The 14,046-nt window shown below is 43.5% G+C and overlaps 1 protein-coding gene across 11 annotated transcripts in view; it reads left to right on the top strand.

The window, feature by feature from the left end:
- LOC140628109 (P2R1A-PPP2R2A-interacting phosphatase regulator 1-like) overlaps window positions 1-14,046 on the top strand; it is an 84,751-nt gene that overhangs the window by 68,074 nt on the left and 2,631 nt on the right. The window contains exons 12-13 of one of the 11 annotated variants that reach the window (XM_072817047.1): window positions 802-864; window positions 3,262-3,384. The exons of 9 other annotated variants lie outside the window; for them this stretch is intronic. In XM_072817047.1, the coding sequence (XP_072673148.1) occupies window positions 802-864; window positions 3,262-3,279 (81 nt within the window). In that variant the 3' untranslated portion in view covers window positions 3,280-3,384. Of the gene's footprint in view, window positions 1-801; window positions 865-3,261; window positions 3,385-14,046 lie in introns of those variants that run through there. One more of the 11 variants, XM_072817053.1, reaches the window with a different exon arrangement.

The following is a 14,046-nucleotide window of genomic DNA, read 5'->3' as shown; positions in this document are numbered from 1 at the left end:
TCTAAAAAAAAAAAAAAAAGATAAGACCTTTCTTTTCATATTTAATAACTAATGTATAAGTAAATACTTTGAGACTATGTAAATAACATGTTTCTCATAAAACTTTAACTCTCTAGTTTTAGGATCCATTGATGACTCTTGCCTGAATCAGTTTTTACTATGGTGGTTGCCAGATAGTAATTTTCAAAATAACATCTATTCATTGGTTAAATTAATTGCTTATTTGTCCTACAGAAGGGATGCCTCCTTTGCTAGGACAGCAGCCTCTGATTGGCTGCACGAGTGAAGTCTAGGTAGAGACAAGCTGGCAGTGCTTGGAAACCTTAAATGAGGCCGATTTTCCTCTAAGCCCCGCTGGCTTTTATCAGAACCTAAAATGGACCCCATGGCCTTCCCAAGATGGTCTCTCCATGCTGAAGGCCAACAGCAGCTGCCTGCTCGGTCAGGCCTATGCCTACAGGACCCATGCCTGCCTATTCTTCATATTTTCCATCAAACTTGAGGGCAGAGAGGTAGTAAAGGTAGGGAGCACGCTTGCCTTCCATTTTGACTTATTTGAAAAACATAAAACAGAACTCAGGATTCCACTCAACCTCTTCTGCCATTCTGGTGGCCCACATTTTTAGGCCCTGGGATCAAGGTATCATTTTCACGTGGGTTCTTTTAGAAAAGGTAAGTCACCATGACTACATGGAGAGTGGAGCTGTGTTTTGTTTGGGGACTGTATTCGTTTCCTAGGACTTCTGTAACATATTAGCACAAGCAGGGTGGCTTAAAACATTAAGATTTTTTTTCTCACAGTTCCAGAAGCTAGAGCTTGAAATCAAGGTGTGGCAGGGGCATGCTTCCTCGGAAGCATCTAGGGTAAGATCCTTCCTTGCCTCTTCCAGCTTCTGGTAGCCTCAGGCGTTTCCTGGCTTTTGCCTGCACGGCTTCAATCTCTGCCTCCATCTTCCTCTAGCATCTTCCCTCTGCATCTGTGTGTGTGTCTTCCGATGACATTCTCTCTGTGTCTGTATCAGTGTTCAAAGTTCCTTCTTCTTATAAAGGACATTAGTCATGTTGGAATAAGGCCCACCGTAATGACCTCATCTTAACATCTTACATCTGCAAACACCCTATTTCCATAAGGTCACATTCATAGGTACCCAGGGTTAAGGCTTCAACATATGTTTTGGGGGGACCTGATTCAACCCATAACAAGAACCATGCCTGAAATCTGACCCATTTGAGAACAGGTAGTGGAGTGCTATTCACTATAATGCTTCAGCCCAGTCTAACAGAGCTCTCTGTCCTTCATGCTCACTCTGGTCTTGGCTTGCCAACAGGTAAGGAAGGAAAATAAGATAGGCAGATGATCCTTAGCCCCCTTGAAATAGACTTTTTTAAAAAAAGATTTTATTTATTTGAGAGAGAGAGGGAGCACAAGTGGGGGTGAGGGGCAGAAGGAGAGGGAGAGGGAGAAGCAGATTCCCCGCTGACCAGGGAGCCTGATGTGGGGCTTGACCCCAGGACCCTGAGATCATGACCTGAACTGAAGGCAGATGCTTAACTGACTAAGCCACCCAGGCACCCCTTGAAATAGACTTTGGACATAATTTTCAAATGATCACAAGCTATTCACATGGCCATTACATAGAGGACAACAGTAGAGGACATTAACAGTCTGCCAGACTCTGGCCCCTGCACTCCTTCCTAGACTTCTCATTTGTTACCATTTGACAAATGGGGAGCATGAGACCCAGAGAGATGAAGTGACTTCACAAAAGTCACACAGCTGCTGATAGTAAATTTTGTACAGGGCAGGATCATGGCAGGCACTCAGTAAATATTTGTTGCCTGAATGAGTGAATGAATGACTAGATCTGAGACAGTATCTCTGGTCTTCATTTCCTGATCCATTCCTCTTCCCCTCATTAAAAATGACTGCAGACTAAGGTGTGGTCCCAAGACAATGGAGTATAGAAGTGACTGGGTCAATTTCAAATTCTTTTGCTATACTTAAGAACCTTCTGAATTCTCTGGTAAGGAGCATGTCAGTCTAGTTGATTTCTTTTCTTCATCCACTTCTGATGAACTGATCAAGATGCTATTTTGTCAAAATACTTGAGCAATGGCTTTAATTTTACCTGAGCTACATAATTGTCTAAAAATTATATTTTTTTATATTTTAAACTATAAATTATGAAATTATATTTGCACTAAAGGCAGGCCTTAGCACATAGACAGTTTTTACTGAAATGATATATCAAGGAAGTAAAGAATTCAGCATGTTACCTTCATATCTTTGAAACAGAATATTGATATTACCTTGTGCCCATTTCTGGGTCTCCATCTGGATCACTGAGGTAGCCAGGAAAGTTCCATTCAACTTAGCCAACAAGGGCTCATTAACACTGTGCTATGTGCCCAACCATATGCTAGGTGCTAGGGTCAGGGACGGGGAAGAAGAGAAGGAAGCTCTCCTAAAGAGATTCCAGGCTAGTGAAACATGTGCCATCCCCATGGGAAACAGCAAAGAGAAGTTGACACTTGCTAAGCACCTGTTAGGGGCCAGTCACTTGACAAACCCTGTAAGGCAGGTATTATCCCTATTTAACAGATGAGCAAACTGAGGATCAGAGAGGTTTAAGATAACTCACCCAAGATCACATAGCTAGTAAGTTATGGAACTAGGATTTGAACCCAGCAGCCCTGGGACTCAACATAAGAGAATAAGATGAGACAGCTTATAGTCAAGCATTTGGTTGCATGGGCCAGATGAGATGCACGCAAGAAGTTTTAGTGAGCTGTGTGGAATCTAGGAAGGCCAAGATGGGGCCTCTGGGAGAGAGAGTGTGTCAGGAAACTGACAGCCTGCAGCAGGTGCTCTCATGCCAAGTCCCTTTATAACCTGCCTATTACAACCACCTGTTCCCACTGAAGGGCTCAGGCTCTGTCCATCTCCTCTTCTGGTCTATTTGGGAAAGTAGGGAGAAGAGGCTGGGTCACATTTCTACCTTCAACACAAACTACCCCCTGTCCAAGGCTAGCTGAACTGTTACTGTTCCAAGTCCCTGACCTCCTGGGGCAGTTTCTCCATGCTTGTCAACCCAGAAGCATAGCTCCCTCAAAACTGAAAGGAGCCTCTCATTTGAGAACCACGAGACCCCACACCCCCCTGGCCTTCCCTCTCCCTCCTTTCCTACCCTTCTGCTTTTGTTCACAGAGAAGGCATGAAAGGAATTTAACATGTTTCTGCTTTTTTTTTTTCCATGGCAGGGAGAAGAGCTGGCCTAGTCAGATATAGAATCTTCCCAGTCTGCTCAAGCCATTACCACCAATCAAAGAGCCTCCATTTGAAACATCAGATCTGTAGAGTAAAATAAAAGAAGGGCACATTAATTCTCTGACTTTTTTTCCCCCAATGAAGAAAAGGAAAAGTTATTTCTTAAGTCTGTAGTTCTAATTCTCAACAGTCAAGGAGTTATGGTGTATGGGGCTGGCCTTCTCTCAAAAGAAAAATGGGATACATGAAAGTTTTTCTAGGTCACTTAAAAATGCAGAAGTGTACTCATATTTTTTAGAATTTTTATTTTTAAAGATTTTAGTTTTTTGAGACAGAGAGAGAGAGAACAGAAATGGGGAGGAGGGGCAGAGAGAGAAGGAGAAGCAGACTCCCCGATGACTAGGGAGCCCAATCTGAGGCTCGATCCCAGGACCCTGAGATCATGACCTGAGCCAAAGGCAGGCATTTAACCGACTGAGCCACCCAGGAGCCCCTAGACTTTCTATTTTGAAATAAGGATAGATTCACAGGTCATTGCCCTTCACCCAATCTCCCATAATGATTACATCACATGTAATTATAGTACCATAGAAAGCCCAGAAAATTGACATAGGTAGAATGCATGTATATAGTTGTATTTTTTATTACATGTGTAGATTTGTGTGACCCCCCACCCCAATCAAGATAAAAAGCTATTCCGTCACCACAAAGATCTCCCTGGTGTATCCCTCTATAGTCACACTCCCCTGCCCCTTACCCTACCCCCCACCGTCCCTAATCTGTGGCAACCATTAATTTGTTCTCCCATCTCTATAACCTTGTACTTTAAACACTACAGTTCCCTTAAGAAAATGGACTGGCATCTCCAGTTTTCCTTTTGCTTGAAGGAATTTCACAGAATTCTCCCGCCCCATTTTCCACCCTGTGCACAAACTCCCCCTATAGTTCTTCCAGGCATCCATCCACCCACTACAAGGTGCAAACCAGAAGTTTCTCTGGGATCTTGAAGTGTGTGATATAAATATTTAGAGCAAGGACATCGTTTCCTCCTACAAACTTACAATTATCAGTTTTCAGGGTAAGTTTAAACTCTTATCCTTAGATTAAATATTATGAAAGGCTCTCTTTCTCTCATGTGCTGATTTTCCCATATGTTCTATCCCAAGCTAGCATCTCCTTTTTCCATTCTTTTACCTAGTGAGAGGGATGAGATGCAGGAGGCCCGGAAGGCTCACAGAAAATTCCAGAAATCCCTTCCTTAACTATAGATTAAATAGTCTGGCCTCCAGCAGTTGGGGCCTTTCAAATATAATTGGTGCCTGTGTGGAATTTATTTCCCAGGCTGACTGTGATTGTTATCTCCATGACATCTACGAGTCATTCCTGGGGAGATAAAATCCAAACTGGAGCCCAGCTGCCCTGGAGCCCAACTCCCCAGGACTCACCGGTGGTGGGTAAGAGAGCTTTACAGGGCATTCTATAGCCTGCCACGTCAGAAAATAATGACTCAAAATCAGGCTAAGACCAGAAGGGGCTAGCAGAAGTCAACCCATGAGGGTTCAATGGCTGAGATTAATCTGGATCCCTCACCTCTTCTCCCCTGGACTGTTGAAATCTGTCCACTTTTCACAAACTGAACTTCTTTCAACAAAGAGCAGCTAGTTCTCGACTGGAGAGCAGCACATGCACAGAGCCAGACTCAGACCCCGTAGGACGTGCTCTTTGAAAAAATGACTTCAAGGATAGAGGCGCCTGATTTGGGGCTAGGAGACACTGCAAGCTAATGAACACCCTCCTTCTTGAGATATGGCTAACAGTACCCCAGCCCCCCCCCCACTCAGAAAGTGGGGGATTCCTGCCTTCGAGAAGACTCTGCACTTCTCCTTAGATGGGGAAGAGTATGAGCAGTGAGGGAGAGAAAGCGAAACCACAGCTTGCTGTGTGCCCACCACTCCCCGCCCAAGGGCCATTGCTCTGCGTCCCCATCACGGGTTCCTGCCCGAAGGCTGAAGGCCTGCAGGATGCATGGTGAATGCCGCTACTCACAGCTCCCGGTTTTCCCCTTGCACCAAATAACCTGTGTGTGTGATTTGTCATTTCCAAAGTGAAAACGTATCTCTAGCTGCTTTAATAATCCCAACACATGGGACGCCTGGGTGGCTCAGTGGTTGAGCCTCTGCCTTTGGCTTGGGTTGTGATCCCTGGGTCCTGGGATCAAGTCCTGCGACGGGCTCCCTGCAGGGGGCCTGCTTCTCCCTCTGCCTGTGTCTGCCTCTCTCTGTGTGTCTCTCATGAATAAATAAATAAAATCTTTAAAAACAATAATAATCCCTTGAGCAGCCCCGGTGGCGCAGCAGTTTAGCGCCGCCTGCAGCCCGGGGTGTGATCCTGGAGACCCCGGATTGAGTCCCGCGTCGGGCTCCCTGCGTGGAGTCTGCTTCTTTCTCTGCCTGTGTCTCTGCCTCTCTTTCGCTCTCTCTGAATAAATAAATCTTTAAAAATAATAATAATCATCATCATCATCATCCCAACACGTGCTTAGTTGCTTTGGTTTTTTTAGGGGGTAATTTCTGTGGCTCCTCTCCGGCTATTTCTTCAACCTGTGGCAGATGCACAGCCCCCAGGGCCCATTCATGGTTGGGAATCTGCTCATGGCTCTGCCCATTGCTAGCTGGACACCTCCTGGTGGAGAGCAGGTAACTTCCACCCTCCTGACCTCAGTTTCCTCATCTGCAAAGGACAGATAAATAATGGCCGCTCTCCTAACCTGATGAAGGAGGTCATGTAGATAAACACATTAGCAGCATCTTTGTGCAAGTTTCAGAGGGAAAATGTAGTGATTGAAACATTCCAATACAGTTTTAACGTTTTAAAATGTTCTTATGGTTTAAAAAAACATTATTGGATCCTTGGGTGGCGCAGCGGTTTAGCGCCTGTCTTTGGCCCAGGGCACGATCCTGGAGACCCGGGATCGAATCCCACGTCGGGCTCCCGGTGCATGGAGCCTGCTTCTCCCTCTGCCTGTGTCTCTGCTTCTCTCTCTCTCTGTCTATCATGAATAAATAAATAAAATCTTTTTAAAAAATTTAAAAAATTATTTTTTTTTTGTAATTCAAATGGTTACTTTTCTTTATTTTTTCTTACCAAGTTTTTCATTTTAATTCCAGCATAGTTAATGTACGGTGTTCTATGAGTGTCAGGTGTACAATATAGTGATTTGACAGGTCTATACGGGACTCCGTGTGCATCATAATAAGTGTGCTCTTTAATTCCCATTGCCTATTCTACCCATCCCCCCCTCCCCTCTGGTAACCTATTGGTTTGTCCTCTAGAGTTAAGAATCTGTTTCTTTGTTTCCCTCTCTCATTTTTTCCTTTGCTCATTTGTTTCTCAGATTCCACATATCAGTGAAATCCCATGGTATTTGTCTTTCTCTGATTGACTTATTTCACTTGGCGTTATACTCGCTAGCTCCATCCATGTTGGTACAAATGGCAAGATTTCATCCTTCTTATGGGTAATATTCCATTGTATATATCTACCACATCTTTATCGATTCATCTGTCAATGGATCCTTGGGCTGCTTCTGTAATGTAGCTATTGTAAATAATGGTGCCATAAGCATAGGGGTGCCTGTATCCCCTTGAATTAGTGTTTTTGTATTTTGGGGGGAAATACCCAGGAGTTTGACTACTCTATCATAGAGTAGTTCTATTTTTAATTTTTTGAGGAACCTCCATACTGTTTCCCAGAGTGGCTGCATCAGTTTGCATTCCCATCAGTAGTACACAAGGGTTCCTTTTTCTCCACATCCTCAGCAACACTTGTTGTTTTTTATGTTTTTTATTTTAGCCATTCTGACCTGTATGAGGTGATATCTCATTGTGGTTATGATTTGTATTTCCCTGATGATGAGTGATGTGGAACAACTTTTCATGTGCCTGTTGACCATCTGTAGGTCTTCTGAGAAATATCTTTCCACGTCTTGCCCATTTTTAATTGGATTATTTGTTTCTTGGGGTGTTGAGTTGTATAAGTTCTTTATATATTTTTAAGACTACCCCTTTATCAGATATGTCATTTGCAAATATTTTCTCCCATTTAGTATGTTGTATTTTAGTTTTGTTCATTGTTTGCTTCACTGAGCAGAAGCCTTTTATTTTGACGTAGTCCCAATACTTTATTTTTGTTTTTATTTCCCTTGCCTCAGGAGACCCATTCTAGAAGGATGCTGCTACAACCAATGTCAGACAAAATTACTATTCGTGCTTTCTTCTAGGATTTCTATGACTTCATGTCCCACGTTTAGTTTATTTTTGTGTGTGGTAGAAGGAAGGGGTCCAATTTCATCCTGTCCAGTTTTCCCAACACCATTTGTTGAAGAGACTGTTTTTCCCCATTGCATATTCTTTCCTCCTTTGTCAAAGATTAATTGACTATATAATTATGGGTTTATTTCTGGGTTTTCTGTTATATTAATCTATATGTCTGTTTTTGTGTCAGTGCTATACTGTTTTGATGACTAGAGCTTTGTAATATACCTTGAATTCTGGAATTGTGATACCTCCAGTTTTTTTCTTTTTCAAGATTGCTTTGGATATTTGGGGTCTTTTTTTTGGGAGATTTTCCCCTAAGGTCAGGAACAAGACAAGGATGTGCACTCTCACCACTTTTATTCAACATAGTACTGGAAATCCTAGCCACAGCAGTCAAACAACAAAAAGAAATAAAAGGCATCCAAATTGGTAAGGAAGAAGTAAAACTTACTATTTGCAGATGACATGATACTATATATAGAAACCCCTAAAGACTTCACCAAATACTGTAACTAATAAATGAATTTAGTAATGTCACAGGATACAAAACCAATGTACTGTTGCATTTCTATATACTAATAATGAAGCAGCAGAAAGAGAAATTACCAAAACAATCCCATTTACAATTGCACCAAAAATAATCAAATACCTTGGATTAAACTTAACCAATGAGGTAAAAGAACTATGCTCTGAAAACTATAAAACACTGGTGAAAGAAATTGAAGAGGACCCAAAGAAATGGAAAGACATTCCTTGCTCATGGATTGGAAGAACAAATATTGTTAAAATGTCCCCCAAAAAAATGTCTCTACTACCCAAAGCAACCTACACATTTAATGCAATCCCTATCAAAATGCCAGCAGTGGGATCCCTGGGTGGCGCAGCAGTTTGGCGCCTGCCTTTGGCCCAGGGTACGGTCCTGGAGACCCTGGATCGAGTCCCACATCAGGCTCCCTGCATGGGGCCTGCTTCTCCCTCTGCCTGTGTCTCTGCCTCTCTCTCTCTCTCTCTCTCTCTCTCTCTCTCTGTGTGTGTGTGTGTGTGACTATCATGAATAAATAAATAAAATCTTTAAAATAAAAAAAAATTTAAAAAACCAAAATGCCAGCAGCATTTTCACAGAGCTAGAACAAACAATCCTAAAGTTTGTGTGGAACCACAAAGATCCCGAATAGCCAAAGCAATCTTGAAATAGAAAAACATTCTTATTTTAAAGATTATTTATTTCAGAGAGAGAAAGAGAAAGAACGAGTAGGGGGAGGGGCAGAAGGAGAGGGAGAAGCACACTCCCCACTGAGCAGAGAGCCTGCCTCTGGGCTCAATCCTAGGACCCTGGGATTGTGACTTGAGCCACTGACTGAGCCATCCAGGTGCCCCTAGGAAAACATTCTTTTTTTTTAAGATTTATTTATTTATTCATGAGAGACACACAGAAGCAGAGACACAGGCAGAGGGAGAAGCAAGCTTGCCACAGGGAGCCTAATGGGGGACTCAATCCAGGATCCCAGGATCACGCCCCAAGCTGAAGGCAGATACCCAACTGTTGAGCCACCCAGGCGTCCCTAGAAAAGCATTCTTAAAATAACTCTCATTCTTATCTATTTTACCTGAGGCCAGGATTTTTGGCCTATTTGGACTCAATTCTTACTATTCATTATATTTTTTAGCATGAGGGTGAGGTTGGCCATAAAATATTACGAAATTGTAAGGATGTGGGATTAAAAAAAAAAAGTGTGGGATAGAGTGATCCAAACACTAGGAATTTGATCTCGTGCACAAAGACAGTTAACTTTGTTGAGCCAGTTGGTTGTAAAATGCCAAGTCAATCAGAATAACTCCTGTGGTGTCTATCAGCAGGCCAGTTTGTATGCCTCTTCACCTGGTCTTTTTTTTTTTTTTTTTTTTGTGAGGGCAGATTGCCCTGAACCGGATCCCTGGGGCTCTGAGCTGAGAACTTCATCAGGTTCCTGCTACTGGCTAATTAATCATCAAATCAACTCATTGCAAAACCAAGTAGCCATGCTGATCCATTAATGCAGGTCTCCAGAGTCAATAGGACAGCAGAAAGAGAAGAAAATGGCCTAATCTCCTCCCAGGATTACAGGGGAGAAGCTCCCAAGATCTGATGAGTCCCTGCTAAACTGGGGGTATGATCCAGGATTATGCTTTTTCTACCTTTTCCTGTAATATTCCTTTGAAAACGCTACTCAGAAAACAGAAGGACCTGTGGCATTGCCCAGCAGTGCTCAGCATGGAAAGGTCCCTTCTCTACGTAAGCAGTGCTCTTGCCCAGAGCTATAGGCTCAGACCACCCAGCTGCGTGGAAAGTGAAATCGCGGTCAACCATCTACCCTTTCTGGCCAGGTGATGTCAAAGCGGTATGGTTGATTTTTAAAATGCGTTGCCCAGCTCTTCGGATCTGTAACATCTTCCCTTCGTTCCAGGAGAGCCTGTGGTTGCAGTTTGGTTCATATTTGGGTCGACGGTCACTGTCAAGAGGGAGTTACTCTGATAATTGCTCCAGTTTTTTTTTTCCTGAAATAATTGAGCTGTCTACCTGATGCCATAATAATGGATTGAAAAGTGAAAAGGTCTTTCAGTGGAGTAAGTGATTGCTTGTGTGATAGCAGACGGTGTGGTTTTCTGTTGCTGTTGTTGCCGAGGTGGCTGGTTGTTTTATGTTGTGTAAATACATACTATCTCTTTTTTTTTCTTTTTGTTACTGAGTTGCCCCAAAAGTGAGCTTCCTAGTGGGGTGGCTGCATGGTATAAGTGATAAAATTATCAACTCTGAAGCCAGACGGATCTAAATGTATTATCTGTGAGATCTCAGGAAGGCCAAATCATATACCTGAGCCTCAGTTATCTCATCTGTAAATTGGGCAAGTTTATATCTGCTTTGAAGTGTTGTTGCAGGATTGTTAGGAGGCTATTTTAAGTGTCCACCCTGGGTCAGGCAGTCAGTATTTCTTAACTTGTAATGTACACACAGATCACGCAGGGATCTTGTTCAACTGCTGCCTCTGATTCAGTGGGTCTGGGGTGGGGTGGGAGGTTCTTCATCGCCAGTAAGCTCCCAGGTGATGCCCATGCTGCTGGTCCACGGACCATACTCTGAGTTGCAAGTATGTCGTTTGCAAAGTGCCCAGCACAGTTAGTAATTAATACATGATCATCCCCCAAATAATTCAACCAGTTCACTTAAAAATTACTGAGATGAAATTTCCTCAAAATATCCTCTTTCCTTAAATGTAATACTGGTCTGCCTGTAGCTATGTTCCCATAGCCTTTTCAAGATGGCTCTTTGAGATTGGCCATGGTTGGTACTTTCTGAAGGCTGGGAATAGGTACATGGGAGGGGTTCATTATAACTATTCTCTCTTCCTCTGTACATGTTTAACATTTTCCAAAATACATTTTTTAAATTAGAAAACCCCAGTGGAAGATTTTTAGGGCAGATAGTGTTCTGTATGATACTGCAATGGTGGATCATGTCACTATACGTTTGTCCAGACCCACAGGATATACACCAAGAGTGAACTCCAATGTAAACAATGGACTTTGGGTGATAATGACCTGTCAGTGGAGGTTCGGCCATTGTAACAAATCCACAGCTGGGGGATACAGAGAGGGGAGAGGCTTATGCATGTGTTGGGGGGGAAAGGGGTATATGGAACTCTCAGTACTTTCTGTTTATGTTTGCCGTGCACCCAGAACTGTTCTAAAAAATAAAGTCTATTAAGAAAAACCACACAAACAAACAAACACCTGTTTCCTAACAGCCTGAGAACAGTGGGAGACAGGTTACCTAGTACAGTGATTACCTCCCAAAGCATGTTCATTAGAAGAGAAAAAGCTTTCATTTCGATTCTGCAAATAAATCCATTCCCAACCTTGCCGTCTGTGACCTATGATTGTATAAAAGTAATTGACCCATCCACCCCAGGATTTAGCACAGTTTTTCCCTTACCATTAGCACGGTTCACACTTCATTTTATCACAACGCTTTGCACGTTGTTTTTCTCTGCCGTGCTGGACTAAAATCCATCCACATCCTCATAAAATCATTTATTCTTTTCACTTTGTTGAATCAGGGCTTTCCTCCACCTACCTGGATCACATCCTGATCTGCCTGGCTTGTGTGTTCATTAAGCCAGTGATTCACAAAGCAATTGCCAAGCTAATTGGAAAATGCATTTAGTGAGCCGGACATTCCCCATCATCATCTTCCTTGAACTGGGCCCAGTTTTTATTAGCTACTGAGCTGATTGACATAGCTCAGGATGGGTGTCATCAAACATTTGGACATCTTTTGATTAACCAAGTGACAGGGGCAAGTCAGAAAGAAACAAAATGAACACAGTAAGGACATGGCCAGCTTGAGCTTAGTCTGTTTGCAATTCTTTTTTTCTCTTGGTTATATAAAGCCTCTCTAAACCACTGTCCTAATCGATTCCTCTCTTTTCCGTGTATGGCTTACTTAAAGGGTCTTTGATGTGGTAACTGGACGAAGCTTCATCCCAATGGCCTGTAGCTGGGTCAACCCTTTGTTATTCTGTTTGGTATTTAATCCTGGAGAGTTATGTTCTGCTCTGGTATGTTGTTTATCACTTCCAGATTATAGGTGTAGCAAATATTTTCCTAATGAAATAATCACTAACTTGGCCTTCTCCTGCTGGGATAACACAACCAGGCTCTGCAGAGTTCTCCATCTGAATCTTCTAGTGGGACTGCGGGCTTCTAATTCCACCCCACTCCCTCCAATGTCCTTTGGGTCCATTTTAAATTGTTCCCTTTAATTGTCTTCTCTCCAAATGTCAGGGCTTTCGGTGCTACTGGCAATCCTCAATCTTTTCCATAATAATAAAGTTTTGAAATGTCAGCGTTCTGTTTCTGTGTGCATGCCGAAACCCGTAGGTGTGTCGCCTTGGCAGCTGCCCTGTCATCTTTGCGCTCCAGTGTTCTGGGAAGGAAAATATCCAGGAGAGACGCTCGTCTCCAGAATCCTTCCTAGAAACCCAAAACTTGACATGCTGACTTCATCCAGCTCCTTTTGAAGTTTACTTGGGTGGCAGGGCTGTGCAGGCCTCACCATCTCGAGGTGACAGAAACACCTGCAGCGACAGATAATTACAGCGCTCACCAGGCCTCTGGCGGTGCATTTCCTGTTTGCGGGCTGCTTGCAGCATGAATCGTGTTTGCTTGCGCGGTGACAACCCCTTCTCTACCTGGTTCCCGATTAAACTTTGTAATACCCGTGGCAGACCGCATTGGGTCCCCGCTCATCACCGCACGGAGGATGCTTTGTTCGTGGCAGACGGGAAATAAGGGCAACAGCCTCCCGGTCTCCAAGAGCACCCTAGAAACAGTTTGAAGACAACCTGCCCCCCCCTCGTGGCATGCTCACCCTGGGCCTCTTGTGAATCCAGCTCCTCTCTGTATCCGACCCAGGCCCACCCCTGAAAAGTCAGCTCCGACCCCTCCCAGCCCCTGCGGCCCCAGGCGGGGTGTGCCACCCGGGTCCCAGCTGTCCGAGGCGCATCGCTCCCGCCCTTGCCCCGTGCCACCACCCCGACGTGGCCTGCAGATCGGGCGCCGCAGACACGCTGTCCGCTGTCCGATCATTCACCGGTCACCCAGTTCTTGGCGAATACAGCCCGTCCAAAAGTGACAGGTCTCCAAGGAAAGGGAAGGATGTTATGCAGTTGAATGAAGGAATCTCTAACAGGGAAGACCCAACTGCTCGGTGACTCTGGGAATCTACTTCAGAAACTCCTTTGGCCCTTTTACAAAACTGGGAAATCACACACTACAGAAAGGAGAAAAGCTGCCTGGGAGAGACACTGCTTACGAATTTAGGCTTTGGTACGAAATCCTGCTACTGAGTCATCGAGAAAAAAACCCTTCCATGAGGATAAAGGAATAAATTCTCCCATACTGTTATCTAGCACCTTTATGGTGGTTTTTTGTTTTTGTTTTTTTTTGCATTTAAACTGTTGATCCATTTAGAGTTTATCCTGGTAGCATGCATCAGTGCAACCTCAATTTTTTCTAGATGGCTGTCCAGTTGTTCTCATGCCATTTACTGACCAGTATTTCTGTTTTTCTGTTGTGAGAGGACACCTCTAGCATATAATACATTCCTAGATGCTTTTGGGTCTATTTCTGTACTTCCAATTCTTTTCCATTAGTCTATTCATGGGCCAATGCCACAGAATTACTGGGATTATATAAATGTTTTAATGTCTGGAAGAATTTCTCCCATTAATCTTCTTTTTAAGAGTTTTCCTGGCTGTGCCTATCTCCATATGCATCTAGAATCAACTTGTCTAAATTAAGAAGAGATACCAAAACCTCCTGGTATTATTGGAACCATATTAAATTGATATAACTTAGAAACAAGGGAGGGGCACCTGGGAGACTCAGACCACTGAGCATCTGACTTGATCTCAGCTCAGCTCG

The sequence above is a fragment of the Canis lupus genome, chromosome X, assembly GCF_048164855.1.
Source record: "Canis lupus baileyi chromosome X, mCanLup2.hap1, whole genome shotgun sequence".
Classification (NCBI taxonomy): Eukaryota; Metazoa; Chordata; class Mammalia; order Carnivora; family Canidae; genus Canis; species Canis lupus.
This window is presented reverse-complemented; position numbering and strand designations above follow the sequence as displayed.